This window comes from Anolis carolinensis, chromosome 4 (assembly GCF_035594765.1).
Source record: "Anolis carolinensis isolate JA03-04 chromosome 4, rAnoCar3.1.pri, whole genome shotgun sequence".
NCBI lineage: Eukaryota > Metazoa > Chordata > Lepidosauria > Squamata > Dactyloidae > Anolis > Anolis carolinensis.
In genome coordinates, this window is record NC_085844.1 from 163,226,992 (window position 1) to 163,252,744 (window position 25,753).

General features: G+C 38.3%; 2 protein-coding genes across 3 annotated transcripts in view; both read left to right on the top strand.

Moving 5' to 3' along the window:
• slc44a5 (solute carrier family 44 member 5) overlaps nt 1-25,753 on the top strand; it is a 268,997-nt gene that overhangs the window by 52,424 nt on the left and 190,820 nt on the right. The gene's annotated exons all lie outside the window — the stretch shown is intronic.
• On the top strand, nt 4,323-4,846 carry LOC134298351 (stomatin-like protein 2, mitochondrial). Its single transcript, XM_062978146.1, has one exon. The coding sequence runs from the start codon at nt 4,471-4,473 to the stop codon at nt 4,747-4,749; it is 279 nt and encodes a 92-aa protein (XP_062834216.1). The 5' UTR covers nt 4,323-4,470; the 3' UTR covers nt 4,750-4,846.

The window sequence follows — 25,753 nt, forward strand, 5'->3', positions numbered from 1 at the left end:
GAGAAGTATTTGGAATAGAGAAAAACTAGGACATTTTAAAATCAGCTGAAAAGGTGGAGGGGGAGCATATAAGCTGTGCTGGCAAGCATAGAAGAGAGATGCAATTAACCAGCAATTGAAGGCCTTGCTCATGCAAAATAATGTCATTTTTTGCTGTTCTCTAGGCCTGGAATACCCTACAGAGTTTTTGTTCCAAGAGACCTCTGGCCTTAAACAGAAGCACCAATTTCTTCGAGGCTGAAGTTTTGTAGCATGTCCCATTTAATGTAATCCGTAGCAGAATTATGAATATATTTTTTCAAACCTGTTCTTGATGGGCAATATGGAAACATTGTATGAGTCTGGGGCAAAATATCTCCAATGCCTTGTCATATCATGTTGGCTCTCAGTTAAACGAAGAAAGGTTTCCCAAGCAACAGAAGAGTCAGACAAAGTCCAGTTATATTAACAGAAATAGCCCTAAGTACTAGAGTCCTTGTAGCTAATAGTTTTAACACACAGAAGCCACTGAGAGTAGGATAAAGCCCAAGTTCTGAGTCCAAGTTGCCATGGTCACACCAAAATTGTTTCAGAATGCATTCAGGAACAAGCACAAACCAGAATTCCAGTCCCGGGTCAACAAAGCTTGCAGTCTGAAAACAGCAGAGTCAGAAGTCCAAGTTGGAAACCAAAATACAACAGTCAAGTGTACAGTCCAAAATCCACATAGCCAATAATCCATAGAGCATCAGTCCAGATTCACACTACAGAGCAAAGATGTTGTCTCTTTTTTTCCTTGAGACCTTTTTATCCTATATTCTCAGGTGTTGCCTGTGTAGAGCCTATTTCTCTGCTATGCAGGCAGTCCTGTGGGCCTCAGCTAGCTTTCGTCTGGGATGGTGCATTTAATCTTTCATCAGCCTACCCCGATGTACTGGCTTTAGGTCATTCCTAAAGATGTATGAAAACCAGAAACTTCCCATTTCAACTAGAAAGTTGTCTCAAAGGAACTGTCACATTCACCAAACATAAAGCAATTCAAAATGGACATTATTTGACCTTGTCCCTTCCCAGTTCTCTCTTCCTCACTCTGTTGCATCTGGAAGTCTAAATAGTGTCTGAGACATAGAATAGAACAGTTCATTGTATTCATAGTCAGTTAAATAGAAAATTAGTCCCAGTATTCTTCAGTCTGAATAGCATTAATCTTCACATATAACTTTTTTGTCCACCATTATGTAGCTGCCATTTGCCTGTTTTGTATTTTATGCCTATTTAGTTCTTAATTGCTGCTTGTAGGTTTTTATTAAAGTTATCAAAGACTGGTAAAGTAAAATTAGAACATACCTACATGGAATAAATGCAATAAATTTTCCTAAATCCACTCAATGTTGAGTTAAAAATGGTAAAATATCAAGCAAAACTGAAGTGAAGTGTGATAAGAAAAAATGTGAATATTAGAATAAAATGTCTTAATGTTGCAAATATATGAGCCATGAAAGGTCAGCCAGTGAAGAAGAGGTCTTTAATAGCAAACAACAGTAATTTATTGATAGAAAAACTATTGTAGACATTGATGGGGGAACAGAATATTAAATAAGCCATTAGATTATGTGTTCATGAGGATGGGCATAGAATGGATTCTTTTTAAAAAGAAAGCTCTTCCTAAAGAATACAGAAGAATGCTTGAAACAAAACAAACTCATGACAGAATGAATTATTGTATAATTATTTAGATACATTTGTATTTGTATTACAATGTTCCCTCACTACTTCGCAGTTCACTTTTTGCATATTCGCTGTTTTGCGGTTTTTCAATAAACTCTAGAAGACTATTATAAATCATAAAAAATTACAATTTACAGCCTAAGGAAATGATGAAGGAGAAGCCAAAGGGAGAGAAAAGGAGCCCAAGTAGCAACGGGAGGAGAAGGAGGCAATTTATCAACACACAGTTGGTCGATAAAGACTTAAAATAGTGTATAACTACTAAAATAATATATAAATATTAAAATAAATACAGCGTTCCTACTTTGTGGATTTTCACTTATTGCGAGTGCTCCTGGAACCTAACCCCAGCGATAAGTGAGGGAACACTGTATATGTTTTGTTCCCAGAGCTAACACCCAAGTTGACTTACTAAAATTAATTCAGCGTTGTATAGCTTTCACACTATACAGTTGTGAAAGCTATACAACGAAGAAAATTGACATGACGAGAATCATCTCATTAGAGATGTGGTGCTGGTATTTTGTGGCTATCACAAATTGCCAAACTGAATAAATAAGTGAAAGAGCGAATCAAGTCTGAACCTTCCCCCAGAGACCAAAATGTAAAGGCATATCATAAAATGACATGACTTATTAGAAAAAAAAATCAAACAATACTGGGAAAAGTGGGCAGTAGGAACAGGAAAAACGCATTAGAGATGGGAGGATGATGCTTGTCCTGGTCCTCTAGAGGAAAGAAGCCTCATCAGACTTGAGTTGGCATAAAAAAATCTCCCCAATTGGCTTTGAGCTGAAGTGAGTGAATGGGAATAAATCTCCCACCTGGTGAAAAGTCCAGCAAAGCCCACCATATCTTCTGCCTAGACTGTCATAAATGGACAGGATTTCAGAAACAGAAGAAACACTGCTGCTAGCCGGAACAGGGAGCTTCCTATGTTGTCCATACCAGGGCTCTGTTGTGCTTCTTGTGCTCCTTACAAGCCAGATTGCAAATGAAAGTTTATTCTATGTTTAATATTCTTGGCATTTTTTGAAACCAGAAACTAATAGTAACTGGTTTAGATGACACAGCAAGTTCCCTCTTCCTGATTTAGGAGGAGCCAAGCCACAACAAAAGTAGAACATGGACCAGCATGCAACCTCTGAGGCATAGTCTAGGATTTTTCAGAAATCTGATTTATCCTTGTAATAAAATATAATTGTTGAAACCTAATTTAATTTTCTCAAAACCCTAATTTCTGTAGAGTATCCATAGAATGTCAATATATAACACAATTTGTCAGATGGGTCACTTTTTGTGATCAAAAATTCCAGCAGGAATTATCTTGCTGGTTCTGCTACTTCTCCCATTTTAGGTTAAAAATTGAAATTGAGTTGCTGAGTCATACTTTGCATAGCTGCTTGAGGTACTATGAAAGAAGCATTTCAAAGCCATCTGCAGAATGCAGCAGCTGATATGTAAAAATACATACTGTAGATACATAAGTCTTTCACTGATTCCCAGAATACTGTTTTTTAGCTTCTATTTTCTAAGAGCAGTTTGAATGACTGACATTGTCATGGAGAATATAGAATTTGAAGCAAAGATTTTTCATTTCTGAACACAGTCTACTTGTCTTTTGAAATCCAGTGTGAGCTGTGCACATCCTAAAGGTAAATATGTAGTAGAGCCAAAGTGGCATAGTGTCTTATTTTGAGTGAGTACTTTTAAGATCCTTACTCAGCTGTGGAAACCCACTGGCTGACCTTGGATAAATCATTTACTCAGCCTTAGAGGAAGGTGCTGGTAAACTACTTTGAGTAACTATTTTCAAGAAAACCCTAATATATGTTTCCCTTAGATGAGAGTTAAAGGTACAAAATAACATGTATATAGCGATCTTATCAATAATTTATATGCTGCATATTTTAAAAGGGGAAGGCAGGAGGAGGCAATGCTGGCGGCGTGGAAGGTGGCTGGGGCCCTCTTCTTCCTCTTCCGGGAGAGTGGCAGGCGGCCGTTGCGCCCAGCCTGGTTGTCCTTGGTGTCCCAGCGATGGTCTTCCAGCCTCCCCATGAACACCGTGGTTCTGTTAGTGCTGCAATAGCACTAACCTGGGTGGTGGGAGCAGATGGGACACTTCCACCGCATCCTGGAGCCCAGACCAGATCCTGGAGCCCAGATCCTGGAGCCCTTCCTCATCCCAATACTGGATCACATTCACTATGTGCAAAGTCTTAAGAAAATTGTCATCAATGTGCCTGAGCAGTCGGCTGTGATCTATGACAACATGACTCTCCAGATCGACGGCGTCCTGTACTTGCGCATCATGGACCCTTACAAGGCTAGCTATGGAGTGGAGGACCCAGAGTATGCCATAACCCAGCTGGCCCAGACCACCATGCGATTGGAGCTGGGAAAGCTCTCCCTCGACAAAGTATTCTGGGAGCGTGAAAGCCTGAATGCCAGCATTGTGGACGCCATCAACCAGGCCTCAGATTACTGGGGCATCGGGTGCCTGTGCTACAAGATCAAGGACATCCAGGTGCTGTCCCGTGTGAAGGAGTCCATTTATTTATTTATTTCCACTATTTATACCCCGCCCTTCTCACCCGAGGGGACTTAGGGCAGCTTACAAGTGGCAATTGATGCCGTTACACTAATATACAATGAACTAAAACGTTAAAACAGTTAAAATAGTCATAAAATACGATATACAAAGTTTAAAACAATGCAAAGTGCTTATGCCATTCATCCACCAGACCTTATACAAGAGCCGTAATGTACATGCAGGTGGAGGCCGAGAGACGCAAGCGGGCCACTGTCCTGGAGTTGGAAATCACGCGAGAGTCTGCCATCAGTGAGGCAGAAGGACAAAAGCAGGCTCAGATCCTGACCTCTGAAGCAGAAAAAGCAGAGCAAATCAACCAGGTTGCGGGGGAGGCCAGTGCTTTTGTGGTGAAGGCAAAGGCCAAAGCGGAGGTAGCTGCTCTTACACAGCAGAACGGCAACTCGGCAGTATCTCTCTGTGGCCGAGCAGTACGTGAGTGCCTTTTCTAAGCTGGTGAAGGAGTCCAACACCGTTCTCTGTCCCTCCAGCACAGGAGACATCAGCAGCATGGTGGCCCAGGCCATGGGCATCTACAAATCCCTGAGCAAAGCCCCGCCGCCAAAGGCCCCGGAAGCCACCACTGTCCCTTCCTTCCAAGCCCAACAGCCCTTCAGCATTGAACCCTCCGAGACGGACCAGCCAGCCAGCAGCTAACAGAGAGGCCAGGGGACAGTGAGGTGGCTCTTTTTGGCCCCTTCTGCTTGCCTGTCTGCTGTAGGTCGATTTGCTCTCCTTGGACTCTTGAATCCCCCTCATCCACAAACAGATGCACACACTTTGTTTTGTTTTCTAATTTGGATTTAATCACGTAATAAAGAGACACGAGCTGGGCATACTTTAAAATGTGCAAACTGTGATACTGTTATTCCAAGATTGTGTTTAGAAGACAGAAACAACATTATCGAGAAACAACATTGGAACAAATTAGCAGCTTTCTACTTCCAAGATCATTTGGGAATAATAGGCCAAAGGAGGCAAATATGCCCCCAACAAATATAATTTGACTCAGTAGGGGATTATCTCTTGGGGAATGATCAAGCCAATGAACTATGTAAATGACAGGCTTCAGCTGTGAAGCTTTCCTTCCTTCCCAGCATGTTTCCCTCTGGAGATATTGGTGGAGGCTGAGGTGAGTGTTTTGCTTAGACTGTGGAATTATCTACATAAATTTCACTAGAATAGATCTTGTAAAAATTTGGATCTGGTACCCTAGAATGGTGTGTCTTAAACTGTGGTTCCCAACTCCAAATGAAGTATCCTTAGTTCAATGTTAGGATCATGAAAAATTCGGCAACAGTAAAAGGTTTTTGACAGCTGTCCACTTATACAAATCTGTTAGCAACAATGTCCAGTGTTTACAGTGCACTTTGCAGAAGATACTTCTAAATTCCACTGCTTTAAATTACTGCCATGCTAGAAATTTGGGAAATGAAAGAAAATATCATTGAACAGTGTCCTCATGTTGTCCCTTCTACAGCTATACCCCTGAGAAGGGCCAAAATAGCTAGTAAGTTGGTGTTGAACTGCATTAATTCTACAGTGCACATCCCATTTTGATTTTTTTTTTAACTTAGGATCATTATCTGTTTTGTGATTGTTCCTACTGGCTTTGAATTCTCAGTTGATAACAATTTACTTTTTGAATACAATGACGGAATTTAAAAGAAATTATGGTCGTTTTTATATCATTTTTTCTAGTTTTGTCATTGTATATAGGAAACAGTGTTTCATAGATGTGTGAATCTGTGTTAGCACAGCTGAAGTATGTAGGCAAAAGTAGAGTAATAAATATAATTTGCAGTCATCAGTATGGTCAGGCTATAATATTAGTAAAACATAATTAGCATTTAAGAAAAGAAACCATTGCCTGTCTCACTAGTTATGATACACTTAATAGCAAACTGCCTAAACAACAATGCCTAAATAAATGTAATATAATTTCATCACATCCCACACACAAGTGCCACCTAAGGGCTCATGTATTACTTGCAGACATGTGTCATAAAGCTGTAGGAAATAAGGTATAATTAAATAAGCATTTTATATGGTTTGCATATTACTTAAACATGCGGTTTTGTTTTTATCTACTTTCATCTTCATTAATTTCTTTCCTCTTAGTTTTCACCTTCTATTCTGTCAGGTTATCTTACACCATCTGTCATATCATATTTCTCTTTTCATACTTTGTCATACTCCTCTGTCTTCTTCCTTTCTGTTTGAATTGATTTGTGTGTCTTTTTTGCACAATTTTTCTTGATTCTTTCTGTGCGTATAGGTCTTCAAGTCGCATGTCAATGTATGGTGTCACCATAAACATCATAGGATTTTCTTAATAAAAGAATACTGGTAGTTTTGTCAGTTCCTTCTGCTGAAATATAGGATACTAATATCAATCCAATTTCTGAAAATACATAGACTCTATACATTTAACCATCGAAGTGCTGTTTACTTAGCAAAGCTCAAATTCTGAAAATTTAAGCAAGCTTTACAGCCCTTTTCCCATCAAATGACACCTGTAGTAGATATTCTTACACCCCTTTAACTTACCATCTGTGTATTTGTGGATCCCCAGAAATTAAGAGTTTGCCCTATTATTTGCTTTTCTGCTCATTATATTCTGGACCGAGAACCAAACTTTTGGGATTTATTCTTGAAATATGGATCTGTTTGATCCACATTTCAAGAATGTTTCATGAAAGATTTTCTATCTCCTGTTTGATACTCCATGGTAACTCGCAAGTTTTCTCTTTTTGCCCTGACAGCAATGAAAATTTGGGCAAGATTTATTGCTGATCTCAAAAACTATTGATTGCTCTGGGGATGTACTTAAATAATCTAATTGTATAATTATGTCATTGCTGTTAATATTTAATGTATTTCAATTATATTTTTCAGTGTGCAAGATCTATAAGTTTTTATTTTGTGCTTCCATTTCAAGTATACTTTATGGTTTTAATCTCCTGTTTTGGACCTTTCCCTTACCTCTCCTTTAGTCAAGTGGCTCCCTGGAATTTTTCTTCTTATGTGTACACTTAGAATTTATCCCCATCCTCAGTGGAGTAATAATTTTCTGCATTTGCCAGAAATTGGGTGCATGTCCCTTTTCATCCTGTTTATCACACTGCTTTTTCTTTGTCTGATGTTCTGGTGTCCTCACAGTGATCAGCATAACAGCAGGTTATTCTGAGTTCAACCCATCAAGGCTCAGCAGAGTTTGCCAGGAGAAAATGGAGATTGATAGGAAGTGGCCACACCGTTCCAACTTCATTTAAACCACAATCCTAAAAAGTGCATTTCTGAACATAAGCTCCATTGAACACACTAATATTGATTCCTGGTTAGAGATGCACAGGATTGCCCAGCTAACTGGAGCTTACTGAGGTTTGGGGGAAAAACAATATACACAATTATTTCTGAGTGGCTCAGAGCTTGTATTGCTGGTATGTGGGAAATCATTTGTTATCAGGACAATATATTATATTTATACCAATTGGATTCACTAGATAATCATTTCTGTTCCCAAATAGTATAAAAGCCCCAACTTTAAATATTTTGGGAAGAAATAAAACTGTTTGTCAGAAGACTGTTTGATTGTCTATTCCTAACTGGCATGCCTTTTTTGGTCTCTTCAGCTCTACAGGTGCCTCTACACTGTAGAATTAATGCAGTTTGATTCCACTTTAATTGCAGTTGCTCACTGCTATGAAACTCTGGTATTTGTAGTTTGGTGAGATATCAGCACTCTTGGACTAAAGGCGCTGTAAAGCTAAAACTAATTTGTCTCCTAATCCTCAGGAAAAGCAGGATATAAATAAATACCATAATAATACATATGGTTTGGCAGCAAGAGTGGCTTTCCTTTTATTGTGTGAGAAGTGAATTGAGAACATACTGCAAGTCGCTTCTGGTGTGAGAGAATCGGCTGTCTATAAAGACATTACCCAGGGAACACCCAGATATGTTACTATCCTGCTGGTAGGCTTCCCTCATGTTATGAATGTTGAGATTATGTTATGAATGTTGAGATGAGAGAGAACCAGCAAGCAGAAAGTAAAGATAATAGTACAGTTGAGACTCTGTATTCATGGGTTGTGCACCCATGGGTTCAACCAACTGCAGTTAGAAAATAATCAGAAAAACATCAAAATAATAATCCTTAATTTTGCTATGCACTGAGCACTACTCTAATATATAAGCATATTCGTTTTCACCCTCTAGCCATTTAACAGATCCACTCTTTGATCCTTATATCTATTGCAGTTTTATTCCAAGATATCAAAATCTCTGGGTGCTCAAATCTCATCATTTACAGTGGTGTAGTTAGTAAAATGGTGTTATATAGAATAATATGCAACTTAAACAATGTAGCATGGTTCAAACATCAGTCTCTGGGAAATAACAGCCACAAGTCAACAAGCAACTCAGATTTGTGATTGTGCCTTCTTGTCAATTCCAATGTATGGCATCCCGAAGTTGAAACTATCACAAAGTTTTCTTGGCAAGATTTACTAAAGGGGATTTTTGCATTCACCTTCCTTTGAGGCTGAAAGAGTGTTACTTTCCCAAGGTCACCAAATAGGTTTCCATGATAGAACAGGGATTTGAGCTCTGGTCTCAAGTCATAGACCAACACTCAGACTAATACACATACTGACTTCATAATATACGGGTATCTGTTACCAATTGTCATAGGTATTCAGATTCATTGTTATAGCTGCTTATTACATTGAATTTAGCACAATTGTGTTAAGATCAAAGAGACTTTATTTGTAATTGGACTATTAATTGAATAATATGCTTTTTTTGTGCCACACCTATAGTAAAATGAGATGCTTCCTTATAACAATGAGGATTTTTTTGCTTCAGTATGTAAGCATTCACAAATATGAATTACCTCATTAGGTACTATAAAAAATCTAGCTCAAATCAGATTTAAATTGGCAAAGGAATAGAAGGCAAAAGATTAATGTGATTGCTGCTGTGTGTGCAGCACAAAAAGAAGAAAGCTTCATTTTACTTTAGTTATAAGTTTCATGTGAAAGGGCCAGCAAGAAATGAAGGTATGACACATTTCATGAAAATCGTAATTTCCCTCATATATAAGGACAGGAGTGTGAAATTGGGTGAAGCAACACTTTCCAATTTCTAGAGAGGCCAGGAAATATTGCCTTCAATCTGATTTGCATGATGAGTGTCTGTCTGGCATCATCTGGAGGCCTTTTTACTAGTGCAATTTTACTTGCCAACTTTGGTTGGCTATATAGATATGCTATTATAAAATCACCTGTATGGTTCTCGATGAGTTCACTTTGCTTTAGGCTGTAATCCTCTTGGAGCACTACACCAACATAAAAATTATTGTGTAAGCAGTTGTATTTCCTTAGAGGTTGTTTAAATGCAGCCTCAGTTATTTGTGAAATGCACACAGCGTTCTCTCACATTTTCCACTTGGTAATTTGGGAGTCAAGCAACTGCTGTGCAAAAGCTAAGTTTGGGACTATGGTATTCATTGCTCATTGTTAAAAGTGCATAGGAACTGCATTATATGAGTCTACACTGACTAAATAATGCAGTTTCAAACTGCATTCTTTGGAGTGTAGGTGGGGCCCAAGTGTATATGTGTTGAAGCCACAAAGAACAGTGAGCAAGGGAGCAACAGGGTGTTAACTAGTAAATGATTTACCTCCCGGAAACTTTGTTTCATTTCTCATATTATTATAGTTGAAAACCCAATGCAGTCCTTCAGACCCTTCTGAAGATATCAACCACAGATGCAGGCGAAACATCAGGAAAACAGCCCGGAAACCATACAACATCCCAGTGATTCTGTCTGTGAAAGCCTTCGACAATACAGTTTTTCATCTCTTCATATATTAAGATGCATATAGGAGAAAGCCAAAATAGCTAGAATCTAAAATGCAACAAGAATACAGAATTCAACTGCTAACAACAAACAGTGAAACTTTAATTTGGTGCGCACACTGAGTATGTAAAAGCCTGTCTACAGACAAAACATAAAGACATAAATCACACTACAGAAAATAAAATAAATCTAAAAGGTTTTTGGCTGTCATGGGGGAAAATGACTTGCCAATAAAATGGAAGTGCAAATAAGGTTTTGCTCTCTACTAAACACTGCATATAAAACCAATCTGTGTAAAATCCTGGTCATAATTTTCTGGCAAACAGGAGTCTTGCGATTGTGAAGGAAGTGAAGTTATTCCATTTCACAAAATCCTCTGGTTTTGAAGGATTCAGTCAATCGCTCATTAATGAACTGTAACATTAAGTAGTAATACAATGATAGATAGAATAAGAAGTAGAATTTATTAAATTGTGGAGACATTGCCTCAAACTCTTGAATAGTATCCTAATACTGTATTGAAAGACTCAGCAACTTGTTATCCTTTTGGCTTTGTTATCATTATAAATATGTGCATAATTATTGTAATGATAATGGAAAGAGCAATATAACAAAAGAAATTGATTAAGGGTTATTCAGTCCTGAACATCATTGTAGAACTATAGTTTCAGGAAGCTGAAGTTACTTGGTTATCTCTGCTCCAGTATGTTATTGATGGGTTTCGAATTCTGTTAATTGAGATTTAAGGATATGCTTCCAGGCAGTTAATGGCAGAAGGCAGAATGTGTTCCTTCATAGTATGTCTAGCTAATAACCCCTAAGACCAAAACACCTAGATAATGTACTTGAATGCCCCTCCATACACACACAGTTGTGTAAATTCAGGTGCTGTTTTTATTTGCTATTGTGTTTGAATTCAGCAGAGTGAATTGAATAAGCTGGTCTTTCCTTTGGTCAAATGGTGTTAGCTTTTTCCTGATCCTTATTCTGGCCCCTTCTACACTGTACTTATTTCCCAGGATCTGATCCCAGATTATCTCTTTATCCCAGATTATATGGCAGTGGAAACTCATATAATTTCAAACTATAGTCTCCCCTCCTCCACAGTTTGAGGGACTATGAAACGGTCCTTGGCTTTAAATGGAGGTATTGAAATTGGCCGCTTGGGCACAATTTGGCGCTTGTTGGTATTTAACAATTGGCTTTTGTAGTTGAATTTTCAGTAATTCTATCACTGGATTCAAAGGTCTTGAGTTCTACAATTTTTTCCTTTCTGTTGTTCAAATGTTCTTGCCAGTATTCTTTTCATTTCCAACATTTCTGTGCTGGTGTTTAATCCAAATTGCACAAAACCACCAATGGGTCACTTGTTTGAACTGGGATGGCACTATGGTTACAGAATGCTCTCATTTCAATTATTTTCTTTCCCACAAAACTCGTTTAAAAAGAAGAGCAAGTCAGTATTTTGCAGGTCCTCATATTAATGGTTGCATTCTTTTTGTTCTTTATAAGTAATGGAGCAGTATTTTGAATACTAATTGTTTATATCAAATGACATCTGCATTGGTGGTATAGGGAATTTTTCAGCTGTGCAGTTACCATGAATGATCTGTTCATTTGTAAAGTTAATTCTTGGCTGTGGCTGAAGAGCTGGATCATTAAATGCTGCTCAAGAGAAAGTACTAAAAATGAATTTGGTTAACCTCTCTGTAATCTTCTGAATATGGAAAGGTCGTATGTTAGCTTTTAGGCATGTCCAAGAGCTCAGTACTGGTGAAAGAGTAGTGGATTAAAAAAGGGAATTAATTCTTTCCCATTTTGAGTCTCTTCGTGGCAATTTGCCTCTTTGGAACCAATGAAAATATAGCTTTCTGTACTTTAAGGGCTCTGGCTCTGCCAAAGACTGCCAGGTCTTCTTCATAACGGTGGAGAAAAAACAAAACAGGTTAGCTATACCTTATTTTAAAAAAAAGATTTGTTGTAACTAAGAATGAGAAAGGGATGTAACCAGCCATCTTGCTACTTATTTCTGGCATAAATAAACAGTTTGGGAATGCTTTGATGCTGCCACCTCTAGAGGGAAAAGTTTTATTTTAAGCCACTTTAGATCTGTCAGGAGACAGGTAAGATATAAATAAAATGATACATAAACAACTTAACACCATAACTCTGTTTATGTGACTGAAATACAGTAATGGAAATAACCCGAGAATGCTTCCATGCACCCATTTGAATATGATGGCAATAAAAGAAAAGCCAATAAAAAAAAACAGAACAAAAGGCCTGTGAGTCAGCAGGATGATTTTCATTTGCCACTGTAAAGGAAGGTAAAAGGTTAACTTAGACCGCAATCCTATATTCATTCATGTGGGTCAGTTTATGTAAATGCTGTAGAACCTATGTCTTTGTAAACAAGCATAGAAATGTAATTCTCAGTATTCTCTCACTGGAGCAGAAAAGAGAATTCTTTTAAAAAAAATTAAAAAGCATCCGCCAGATTTCTCTCTTCCCCAATTGTTTATTTAAGTTCTGTTTAATATTATAAAGTGTAAAATAAAGTGTTTCAGAGAGTTCTAATTGCTCTCTGTTCATGCTTCATTTAACCCACCCGTGTTTCCATTTCATAATCCAAACAGCTGATCAACTGTTTCCTGCTTTTTAAAAGCGGAAGTGTGCTGGAGCAGTCTCCACAGGGAAGAGAGAAGGAAATCACGTGGTTTTCGTGAGTGCCGGGATATACACTGATGCGAATATGCACATTTTTCGCCCAGAATCAGGATATAAGCCAACTTTTTAACATGTATTTTTAATCTGTCGCAGTAAATTAGTGTGGATTTACCACTAGCGTCATGTAGCCACATCCCTTTAAATCCGGTAACTTCCATGTTTTAGTTGCTGTGTAGAAGTGCCTTGAGAGAACAGGGTTTAGGTTTGAGGCAGTTTAGGTTAGAAAAAAGAGAGTAAGGGAATATGGTAGAGGTGTATACATGATGAGGGGAAAGTAGATAAGGAGACTTCTTCACTTTCTCTTGTAATATCAGACTCCAGGATCATCTGCTGAAGTTGAATTCTCCACTGTAGATTGATTGCTACAGGATGGAGTGATGGCTGCTAACACAAATGGCTTTGAAGTGGATAGCTGTATTGAGACTGGTGCTATTAGTGACTGACTAACATGTTACCAAAATGGCTATCAGCTGTTGAATTTCCTGTGTCTAACTGATAGACCACCATGTGAACAATATACTGGACTAGATAATGTTTGTTAGATTCAACAGGGCACTTAGATTCTGTCTTATGCTCATATGTTATGTTCCACAATACAGATAATTTTAACGCTATCACTTTGAGTATCATAAATTTCAGCCCACAAAGTTTTGCACTTGAGAAAATGCAACTCCTTCATAGGAGGAATAGCCATGGTCATTGAAAATATTATAACTTCCTTGGAGATGAGTTGCATTTTATCAGGTACAAAATATTGGGGACTGGATGCTCAGAAATGATGAAACCAAAAATAATTAAAATTAGTCACAGACCAATGCAGGAGGTAATCACATAGGACCATTGATTTCAGTGGGCTGAATCAGGTTGAACTCTTAATTCTTATGTTCCTCTTTCAATAAAAACTGATGTCTTAACATTAGAAGGGAATAAAATGAAGAAAGGGCCATGACAGCAAGAACAAATTCACATCTAAGGCTAGATGCCTGTGGTGAGCAAAATGCCCAGGCTGCACATTAAGATTTCAATTCGTTATGGTAGTTGAACACATGATTAATTTTAGGAATGTGCCTTGAGTGCTATTAACTCCTTGCTTGATGATGATGAGTTCACACTCAAGTACTTTCTTAAATGTACTGAGTAAAGCATTGACATTGACAGTTAATGAGCATAAAGAGAATGTTTTAGTGCATATGCATCTGGGCTGAGGTAGGATTATTTAATGTATCCAGCTGTTTGTTGCTTGACCTATGGGGCTTTTAATATATGTAAGGCATTTGTGGGGGATGATACAAAGGACTCATTTGTTTTATTCCTGTAGAGGCCTGATAGAAATTATTTTTCAAATTTTGGATACTCAGTACAGAAGCTCCTGTAGAATTTTTGGTGACACTAAGCATATATTTACTCAAATCTAGTGCGCCATTGAATCTAATGAACACCTCAGTTTTCAAGAACCTGAAACCAAAAAAGAGGATTTGCTGGAGAATGTAATGTGCAGCAGCAAAAAGTGCTCCCTTTGAAATTTGTTCCAAAAATAATAAAAATGTTTAAATCACCAAATATTCCAGCAATGGAGAGTAACACCAAAGAATCAGGTAACCCTTCCCTCTAGGAGACTTGAAAGCAAAGGGAGGGAGAAATGCAAAAAGAATGGAAAGAAGATACCAAAAGGAAGGGGAGAATGGAGTCTTGTGCTGCACTAGGGCCTTGAAACCTTTTTTCATTGCAAATCATACTGTCCAGGTGATAAGTAAAAGTTTATTAAAAGATGAGTATAATAAAAGCAGAATATATGAAAAGCAAGCAAATACAAAAGAGAGAATCAAAGCTTAGAAACTTGAATACATGAATTCCAAGAATACAGGTCCAATCCCCCCCCCCGAGAACTCTTTACCTGAATGCAGTGTTACTCTCACAAAGATTGTACCAGCAGGAGACACTTTTTAAAAAGCCCCCAAACCTCCCATGATATCATGTCTCATGCACCTGCTTCTCTGCTCCTTATCTCTAATTATCTGGGAAAAGCGAGTCTGTCTTTGTTGCATGTCCTACCTCCGCAACTCCAGTTGCCTTGACTTAGACAAACATCCATCTCCCATATTTCTCTCAGCCTGCACTTCTGGCAGGTTCCCATGGGAACCAATCTCGCTGTCTCCCCAGTCTTTTGGGAACTGCCAGGGGAAGATTCTAAAATAACACTCTCTGGGCCCTCTGGATCTCTCCCAGCATACCCTTCCTCCTTATCTGAACACTCAGAATCTGATCAGGCTGAAACACCTTGAAAGAAAAGGTGGAGAGAGGAAAAGAGAATTGAAAGAAGGTACAAGAAGGAAGGGGAGAAAGAAAAAGCAGAGAGAAGGAAGGGTGAAAGGGAGAGAGAAAGAAGGAAAGGAGCTCTGGCTGCAGAGTCAAGGCCCACTCCACTGAGGGGGAGACCCCAGTGAGTCATGGTGAAGGAAACCACCTCCTTCTCCTCCATTTCGGGGCCTGAGGCAAGCTGCTGTTGAGGGAGCTGGCCCTGGTGAGGTGATGGCCCTGGGAAGCCAAAGAGACTGCTCCTCCTCTGCCTTCACAGCTGCTTTTGCCTCTTTCTCTTCAGCTCCTGGGGCTGCAGCGAGTGGCTGGCGAGGAAGCCGGCCTTGGTGAGGCAGCAGCCCTGGCAAGCCAAGGAGGCTGGTTGCCATATTACACAAATCTAATGCACACCCCAATTTTGGCAGGTCCATTTAGCCAAAAAAGATGTGCATTTCAATCATGTAAATAGGGTACTTTGCTCAGAAAATGTTTGCTTAGCATTTTTGATTCCCTAGATTCTGGAGGAGGTCTGATGGGTTGAAGTTATCTTTTTGCCATCCTGGTCATGGGTTCTGCCTTACTTTTGAATACTAATTATGCATTTAAAGTGTGTTTAATATATATTTTTTTATAGCTACACAGAGAAAACAAATGTTCTCAGAAATTTCCAAAGCACACTGTATAGCCATCCAAGTCTCGCTTCCTTAGTTTGGTGCCTTTTCTATATATTGGATTATACTTCTAGACATCTCAGGCAATAATAGGAGCTATAGTCAAACACATCTGGAAGGCACTATTCTGGGTGAATTGATGAGGGCTCTGAGTCTTACGACAGAAGTAGTAACTAATTTATTCATCCAGATTTCTCAAAGACCTTTGAAGACTTGAAATGTATTTTAGAATGATAACTTCCATTTTTACTGAAGATATTTTTCTGCCCAAACCTTATAAAAATATTCAAATAAAATGTCACTATGCAAAAAAGTGTGACAAAAAATTCTGTGGCAATTTTACCACATGAAAAATTGATTAGAAAATAGTATGTTCAACTAAATCCCTTGTGTGTATTTGCTTTCAAGTTGCTTGTTGACGTGTGGTGACCATGAATTTCATTGGTTTTTTTTTAAAGATATGGAATATTCAGAGCTAGTTTTGACAATTTCTTCCTTTGAAATATAGTCTATAGCTACTGGTGTTCATGATGATTTAACCTTGGTTTGGGTGAAATTAATATTGAAGTTTTTCTAGCAAAACTGGAGAAAAATGTTTACATGAAGGGTTGTGAACATGTAGTTCATTGACTTTAGAGAGTCATATTTAATCTTCAGGGGATTCAAAGCAAGGGGGGAAATCAGAACAAAAAAAGAAATGATTTTCTGGGTATTACTTTGAACATTGTGGGTAACTGTGGGTGAGGTGGGGAAGATAAACAATTTTTAAAAATGGCTTGTGACCACCCAGAAGGTAAATAACAACAACACTAGATGCTTTTTGTATCCACAATTGCATGATCATGGCTATGACACTTACCTTTGCACTATGGGTTTGATCCAGACATCGAGCAGAGCTGTTGAAATTAAATGTATTTTGGCTGATTTAAATTCATTTCATTTCTTTGGCTGTGCTCTAGAGTAGACCTCCCTGCTCTGCTCTTTCAGACTATGAAACTATGGCACTATCATTCATTTTTAACCATCATGGCTGCATCCTATGGGATGCTATGGTTTGTGCGAGTTTGGAAAGCACTATTTCTAGCAGAGATGTCAAAATATACCAGAAAACTATAGATCCCATAAGTGTTAACATGGAATCAAAAATGTTACACAGGCAGTCCCCAAGTTCTGTAGGTTTGTTCTTAAGTTGAATTTGTATGTAAGTTGGAAAAGGTATATTTTAAAGTTCTTTGGATAACATAGGGAAGTGTTAACACCTCTGTGGTGCTTATTTTGCTTCCTGTGCTCCTGTTCAGAAGATTTCACCTCAGTTTCTGTTCCTGTGAGAACTGGATTTTGAAAAATGTGACTTATTGTGGAAACAAAGACTGGTGAGAAAGCTTCAGTGGAAATACCTTTCCCCCCTTGAAAACTTTCAGGAGTGAATTTCCCTTCCAAAGGGCAGATTTCTCTCACTTCCTGTTGTCTCAACATCATTTCTAACTATGGGTCATTTAGAAGACTTACTATGTTTGTAAGTCGGGGTCTGCCTGTAATTGTTTAAAAATTATCTCAGCTAGGTTCTGAAAATCTGTTTATTTATTCTCCTGTCTTCCTCCGAGGAACCCAGGCATATTATGTCTATAATAGAAGCCCCCGGTGGAGTAGTGGGTTAAAGCCTTGTGACTTGAAGGTTGGGCTGCTGATCTGCAAGCTGCCAGGTTCGAATCCCACCCAGGGAGAGCACAGATGAGCTCCCTCTATCAACTCCAGCTCCATGCGGGGACATGAGAAAAGCCTCCCACAAGGATGGTAAAACATCAAAACATCCGGCCGTCCCCTGGGCAACGTCCTTGCAGACAGCCAATTCTCTCACTCCAGAAGCGACTTGCAGTTTCTCAAGTTGCTTCTGACATGGAAAAAATGTCTATAATGTAAATAGTTGTAAGAATTGACAAAGCCAACTCGTGAGTATTTCTTTTAAAATAAAACCCTATGAAATTCATGGTGTCACCATAGATCAACAGGCACATACACAAACCAGAGATGTGATCAGCCTAGGAATCCTATATATAGTGAGGTAGAAAACTCGCTGCAGCAGAAATTCAAAAAGAAACAAACAAACCAACCAATCATAAAGTGAGAATAAAAAGCCACAATTTTTGCCAGGAATTGTCAGCGTATAACTTGAGTTAGTAAAACAGTTTTTGAATGCATATATACATATGTATATGTGTGTTTACAAATCTGGAGAACTACAGCTACTGGTCCAGCTAATGTTGTCCTATTTATTTACGCCCAGAAATAGTTATTAAGTAATATTTGCCACCTTGCTTTGGAGTTCGTCCTTTATCAGGCATGGGTGGCATTTATGGGGTAATGAACAGGTTGGGTTTTTTTTTTAAAAAAAAATTAATCCCTAGAGACTTGCATCATGTTTCAGGTTTTTTGACTATTAGGTATTGAAAAGCTTTTAAGCCCTAATGATTACTGAATTCTGATACTTCAGTTCCCTGATATAATACTACCAAGCATTATCTACATTACAGGTTTATATATTATTAACCATGGTTCAATCACTGAATCAAATCATTGGAAGGGACAGCAAACAATATCTACTTCAACCTCCTGCTGTGCAGGAATACACAATTAAAGAATGCTCAAAAGATGACCGATAATGAAATAATTAAAAATAGTATCCTATCCTGTTTGATTCCCAGAGCAGAGTGCCACTTTCAGATCACCACACCATTCTGGTTCAGCTGGTAGATTACAACTAAGAAATCCAGATTACTTCATGGAAAGTGAAACTAATGGGAAAAAACCCTTTCAGTTGCTATATCATCCACTTGTCTCTTCTAAACTTATCTTTCATCTGCTACAGCAGGGGGGCTCTTATTTTGCTTGACAGGTGGCACAGTGCTCTAAATATTGTTATGTGAATATATTTTTAAAGAATTTTGAAATATGCTGCGTCACAGTCTTCACCAATTTTAAAAGCGTGTAATTCACCTTTCAGCATCTAGAGGTGTAAGAAGTTAATTGAATAATCTGCTCAGTAGCTTCCTTGATTTAAATTCCCAAAACTTGATATGGAATTCAAAGAAGTTGACTGTGCAGAACTCGTGCTATCTCTGGTCGCTAAGATACGGCAGGGCACAGTGGTCTTCTTGCAGTCACCACCATACCTTTTGTAGCTTATTGACACTAAGTTGTATTATCTGGATTCCAGGAACGGGAATCAGATTAATGGGTATGAATCTCCGAACTACTACATGTAAGGGAGGCAAATCCATTAGCAACAACCTCCAGGATTTATAATGGACTCTACAGAAGATGCCTCACCTGTACTGCACAAAAAGGAAAATCAGCCAGTTTAGCAAGATTTTCAAATGCTGATTTATTATGAATAAATGTTTGATTTGTATACCTATTTTATATACCTGTATACCTGGGGTCATGTAAAAATTTCTTGGATGGAAAGGGATTGCAAGTGGAAAAAAGTTTAAGAAGCCCTGCTCTAAGCAACATTTTACTATTATCCCTATCACCATCATCACTTTTAAAAGATAGAAATGCTACGAAGATAAGCACAGCAAGAAAATTTTGCTCTCTTAGGGTGTTATTCCACATAACCCCCTCCCCATTTCTAAAAACTTCAAAAACATTAAGGAAACAAAGTACAACTGAGCCTATCACATGGCACAGGGAGACTTCCCTCTTGCATCTGTCATGCTTTGTTAGCGAGATGTTTTAAAAGTGTAGAAATGGGGGTGGAGGGATAGGAGACAGGTAGAAATCATCTTCTGAGTGCATGATTCGATTGGGAATGGAAGAAAGCAGGGGAAAACATGTGATGGGATTTGTCATATTTGCCCATGTTGAATCACAGCAGTGACATGGTGTAAAGGGCGTTCCTCTGAGTGGTCTCCTACTAAGCATTAGCATTTATTTCCCAAATCCTGCTTCTTGAGCCTGGCATGGTATTTTTTAAATTAATGTAATCATTAAAAATTCTGAAATTTCAAGATATCATCACTTTCTTTTTCCTGTCATTTCACTTTCATAGTAATGTTGGCTTTCAAAATTGTACTACTGCTAGCTTTTAAACTTTGTTGCGGACTTCCGCAATGGAGAGAAATGAGATTGGGGGGAAATGAGAGGAGCCAGAGAAGGGAGGTCAGAGTCCCTTTGAGGCTGATGGATTGAGGGGAAAGTCAAGTATCCCCAAATGGTGTCTGGTTTAAGAACTATATATTGGGTCTACTCGGGAGTAGTGAAATGGGAAAGTCAAGAAAGTCAAGTGGTATATGTCTTAAAAACAGTGCCTTGGGTCTACTCCAGAGTAGCGGGATTGGAGGGGAGAATCAAGTATCCCAAAAAACCAAGTTTTTTCCCATGGTATTTTTTAATGGAGTGGGTGGTAACTGGCTGCACTTGCTTGTGTGATAAATCTGAAAAACGGATGATTTTGGGGGAAAAGGCAAGAAAGAACAATGTTTGATGGGATCTGAGAAATGATACAATTTGCTTTCTAACACAATAATGGCATGGTAATATGATGCCCCCCCCATGAGATGAGGTCCATACTCTTTGCAAACCAAAATTGTTGAATAAAGCATTTTAGTTTGGTATTTGTATTTTAATATGTTGTTGTTCCCCATCTTGAATAACAACAACAACCACAACAACAGCAACAATAAGGTTTTGTTAATGCAAAGATGGCAATGTTAGCTTTATAAAACTACAATGTGCTATGCCACACATGCTCCTAGTTTGAAGTGCTATTCCAGCTCTCTTTGTGTGCAGTCCTTCAGTTGCATATCAACTTATGGTGACCTCATGTACTTCATTGGGTTTCCTTCGGCAAGGAATATTCAGATATGTTTTTAACAGTTCCTTCCTCTGATACAGAATTTATAGCACCTGGGAACTGTTGACAGTCTCCCATTTAAGTACAAATGAGGATAAACCATGCTTAGTTACTAAATCAGCTACTATTTTTTTCCAGTAACATGATCTGTATCTAAATCTTTATCAATGCATACCTTGTTTATTCATCTTGGTTTCTGAAGCTGCGATAGTTTTGTAAAGAAATTATCATTAGTTGATCTTACAGGTTTCACCAGAGTTTGCAGAAATTGCTCTGCATGTGTTTGTTTTTGGACTTCTGATTATTACAGTTCTTGAGGGGACCACACATTTTATTTTGCCAGTGTTTCTGATGATCACACATTCATTAACTCGCTTAACCCCTCATTTCTTGTATAAAATAGAACATCTCTGTGACTGTTTTGTCACTTCTTGTTTCCATGGAGACACTCTTTGAATGCAGTTATAATTAGTATGCTGCAGCCACAGTAGATTGTCCTCTGAAAGAAGTAAGAACATCCTAGGAAAGATGTGTTATGCTGTCAATTTCAGAACACTTAAATGGAAGCAATTTTTATGAACTATGAGGTCAAGCTAATAAAATGTGTTGTGAGGCACAGCAGGCTGAAGCGTTAAACAAGCATGTTCTCAGATCTCTGTACATGTCTAAAGCTAAAGCAAACATTGCATGAGTTACTTTGGTTATCTGTATTCATTGGATATTTAAAATGAGTTTACCTACTTTATGAAAACTTATTCTAATAGGAGGCAGTTTTTTTTATAATGATGGTGGTAATTATGGTTATTATGTTTATATAATGCTTTTTCTCTTCACATATTGGACTCAACACATTTGCACTTGCAAGCCTTGTGTTTGGAATTTGAGAAATCTTGATTTAGTTTTTGGGATTTAGATTGATAATGGATACCAATCATTTGCATGAAATGTAATGAATAATAATGGGATTTGTAGTTTTACAAGGACTTTAGCCTTCTCTATCAAAGAGTGCTGGTGTCTTGCCAAATGGTGGTATTGGGAATAAACCTTTCATTGTAGACTGAATGCAGTTTGATGTCACTTTGACTGTCTTGGTCCAATGCTCTGGAATCCTAGGGGCTGAAGTTTGACAAGGTCTTCGACCTTCTCTGCCAAATAGTGTTGATGCTTCAACAAACTATAAATCCCATGATTCTATAGCATTAATCCATGACAGTTCAACTGATGTCAAACTTCATTAAGTTTAAAGTGTAGATGCAGCCTAGGAGAAGAACATACTAGCCCCATCTTCTTCATGACCGTTTTGATCTCATGACAAGAGATGCATGTGAAGAGGTTAGCCTCCTTTGTCCATGGAGGAGCTCATGTGATCCAGAATCCTGATGTTTTTCCAGTGATCTGCCTTGTAGAAAACACTCTCTGCTCGAAACTTCAATTCTTTTATTTACGCAAAGCAATAATTGAAGGCCAGAGATTGTCTATCCCCTATCTTGAATATTTCCTTAACCTTCGTTCAGCAAGCTTGAATGGGATGTTTGTCAGGTTTGAAACTATTCAAAGGGGGAAATATAAATTCCTATCTTCTGTACAGGTGGGATCAAACAAGGCCATTGCTTCCACCCCTGGAAATGGGCAGGGATTGTTACTTCCACTCCAATCCCATCCAGCCCAAAAGCTGCTTCAAAGGGTTGGGAAACCCTACAGAGCAGAGTGGTGAGGGAAAGAAGGGAAGACCTCATTGTGCTTATAGCCGTCTATTTTTATCCCTGGTTCTGGTTTTAATGAGCACAGTGGAAACAGTAATTTTATCTCTACTTCCTAGATCTTTAATAAAAATGTTAAAATCTTTAATAAAAATGTTAAAAGGATTAAGCAGTACTTTTGGAAGCTGAGACAGGCATTGTGCCTTTTCCCATGAAGCTGTCAATGGTGAAAGATATTGAGATCACTCCATGATATTACCATTCTAGCCAGACAGTTTCACCTTTGAAAAGATATGCCCAGAGTGTTGTCAATTTTAGCAAGTGATATAGAGAAATGGAATGATACAGAAGTTTCAGCACAGAAGACAAAATGTGAATATAGCCAGAAGTATGTTATACTTGAGCAGGCTGATGTGAAGTTTCTAAACTCTTTTTAATGTCAAGTTTCTCCTTGCTCTTTTGAAACTGTAATGAAGTCTCTTTGTTCAAATGTGTTCTGCCAATTCAGACATATTGACGTTAGTGTTGACAGCAGATGATGGGGAGATCTGATAGTTAAATTGATAGCAATAGGGTTCCTTTGTTGCCATTTAGTGAATGCAGACATTTGGTATCCACTGAGGTTTGGCTCCATGGCCACCATAAGATACTCAAATTCCTATTGTTTACAATAGCATAGTAGAATTGTGTGTGTGTGTATATTGGAAAAATCAAGTTTTGCTGTTTGGAAATTTTGAGGAGGCGGAATATTTTCAAGATGTGCATGGTTAAACTCATGAATGCCAAACCTGTGGACACAGAGGGCTGGCTGTAATTACTTTGAAGTGTACCAATGGAGTCATGTCTGCTATTTCAACCTGATCTCATCTTTCTTATCTTGTTTTCCATCCCTTTAGGGGCAACATAGAGAAGCAATGCACAAGGTTGCGCAAGTCAAACCCAAACAACCAAAAGACTATGACGTCAGACCGTCTTTGAGCTATTCATCTCTAAGAAACTTGTGAAGATAAACATGTTCTTCAATTGCATCCCAGCAAAACCTATTAGCAAAATAACTTAAAATGTTATATTCAGCCAGTATTTATTTCTTATTTTTAGGTGTGATTTTATAGTAGGACTAGATAAGGAAAGAATTTCATGTGAGTGTCTGAGGCATAAATGGTCTGTAGCCATAAATCAATGCTTTCTGGCATACTCTTGGCTGGAACTGATTATCTGGAGCCATTTCAATTTCATTTCAATCAGGTTTTGGTTCCCAAACTGTATTCATCACCCTATTTTCTTACCCTTACTAGAAATGGAGCAGAGGAACTGTGATTACCCAGCAACTTTGAATACAATAGACTTGATTTCCTTTGGAGCTCACTCATTCTTTCAATGGTTGGGGATGCCATATTATAGTGATTCTCAGGAGAAATGTTAGGAAATAGTTGGTCCTGTCTGTGGGAATTCTGTGGGCTTCTGCAGAATTTAACTTTGTTTCCCATTACTTTAAACACTTCCATGAAAACTCTTGGAGATCTTGTCTGAGATCTAGAGGACATATTTATGTAGTGCCACGAGGTTCTGTTCTTGGACCATTACTTTTCAACATTTTTATCAACATTTAAATGGCAGGGTTGAGGGAATAATTATCAAGTTTGCCAATGATATTTAATGTAGATAAAACATTGGAAGATGGAAACAGAATCCAAAAGTCCCAAGATATATTGGAAAATTGAACAGAAATTAATAAAATGAGATTTAGAAGAGAAAAATGAAAAATTCTACATTTAAGCCACAAAAATCAAATACACAGGTATGGTATGAGGGGTACATAGCTCAGCAATACAGTTTGCAAAATGGTTTTGAGGATATTTTTGATCACAAGTTGGCCATGAGTCACCAAATAAGGCAAATTTTAATCTGAATTGACTAAAGCATGGTTTCCAAGTTGAGAGAGATAACAGTCTCATTATATTCAGTACTGATCTTATGGAGTTTTATATTGAGTTCTGGGCACCTCATTTTATGAAAATCACTTGAAGCAGGTTCCAAGTAAGGCAATAAGGATGATAAGAGGCATGGAGAACAAACTAAATCAAAAAAGGTTGGAAGAGCCGGGCATGCTCAACCTGGGGTGCATCTGCACAGTAGAATTAATGTAGTTCAATGCCACATTAACTGCCATCACTCAACGGCACTTAATGCTGGAAGTTGTAGTTGTCCAAGATCTTTAGGCTTCTCTGTCAAGGAGTGCTGGTGCTTCATCAAACTACAATTTCTAAGATTTTATACCATTGGGCCATAGGTGTTAAAGTGGTGTCAACTGCATTTAATTCTACAGTGTAGATCAGGCATGGGCAAACTTTGGCCCTTCAGGTGTTTTGGACTTTGGCTCCCACAATTCCTAACAGCTGGCAAGCTGGCTGGGATTTTTGGGAGTTGAAGTCCAAAACACCTGGAGGGCTGAAGTTTGCTCATGCCTGGTGTAGATGCATCTTTGGTGAAGAGAACTGATAGGTGACATGATTACTCTTTATATTCTTCAAGGACTGTCACAGAGCAGAGGGGACAGGTCTGTTCTCTGTTGCCTTAGAAGGGTAGGACTAATAGTTTGACATTACAGAAGAGTAGATTTTGATTGAACATTAGAAGGAACCTCTTGACAATGAAAGTGGTACAGCAGTTGAACCAATTCCCTGTAGAAGTGTTGAAGGCTCCTCCTTTGGATATCTTCAGAAGGAGGCTGGGTAGTTATCTACTTAGGATGCTTTATATGGAGGTCTTGCATTAAGCAGAGGTAAACTCAATAGCCATTGAGGACCTTTCCAGTTTTATGGTTTCAGGATTAGAAATGTGATATCATTAGCATGTTGTTGATACCCAGAACTGTTTTTCTAGGTGGAACACTCTGCTTGCTTAATGAGTGCCTGGAAAAAGCACTGAGTGCTGAGAAACAAAAGTAAAGGTAAGCTCCAGGCAGAAATAATTATCTGTAGAGGTTCTATGTAATGGTTGACTGGGGCAATGCCTGTTTTATCTGAGAAAACACTGTCCTCGAATGATAAAGTTCATAGCTGGTTTTTGGAATCCAAGGTGAAGATGGTGATCCATGGTAAACTTTTCTGGTTTTGATATTGAATGTCAACCACCCTTTCTATCTTGGTTGCCTCCATATTCCATGTACCTTCCTCTGCATCGAGCTGCTCTTCAATAGAAATTTCAATGACCACAGCTCATAATTCTTAATCATGGTTTTTGATGGAAACAAATTGGTGAAAACATCATACTTATTCCATAACAATTGAAATGGGGTCCCCATTTTGTTTATTATCTGGTCTATCAAGCTGCAAATAGTTT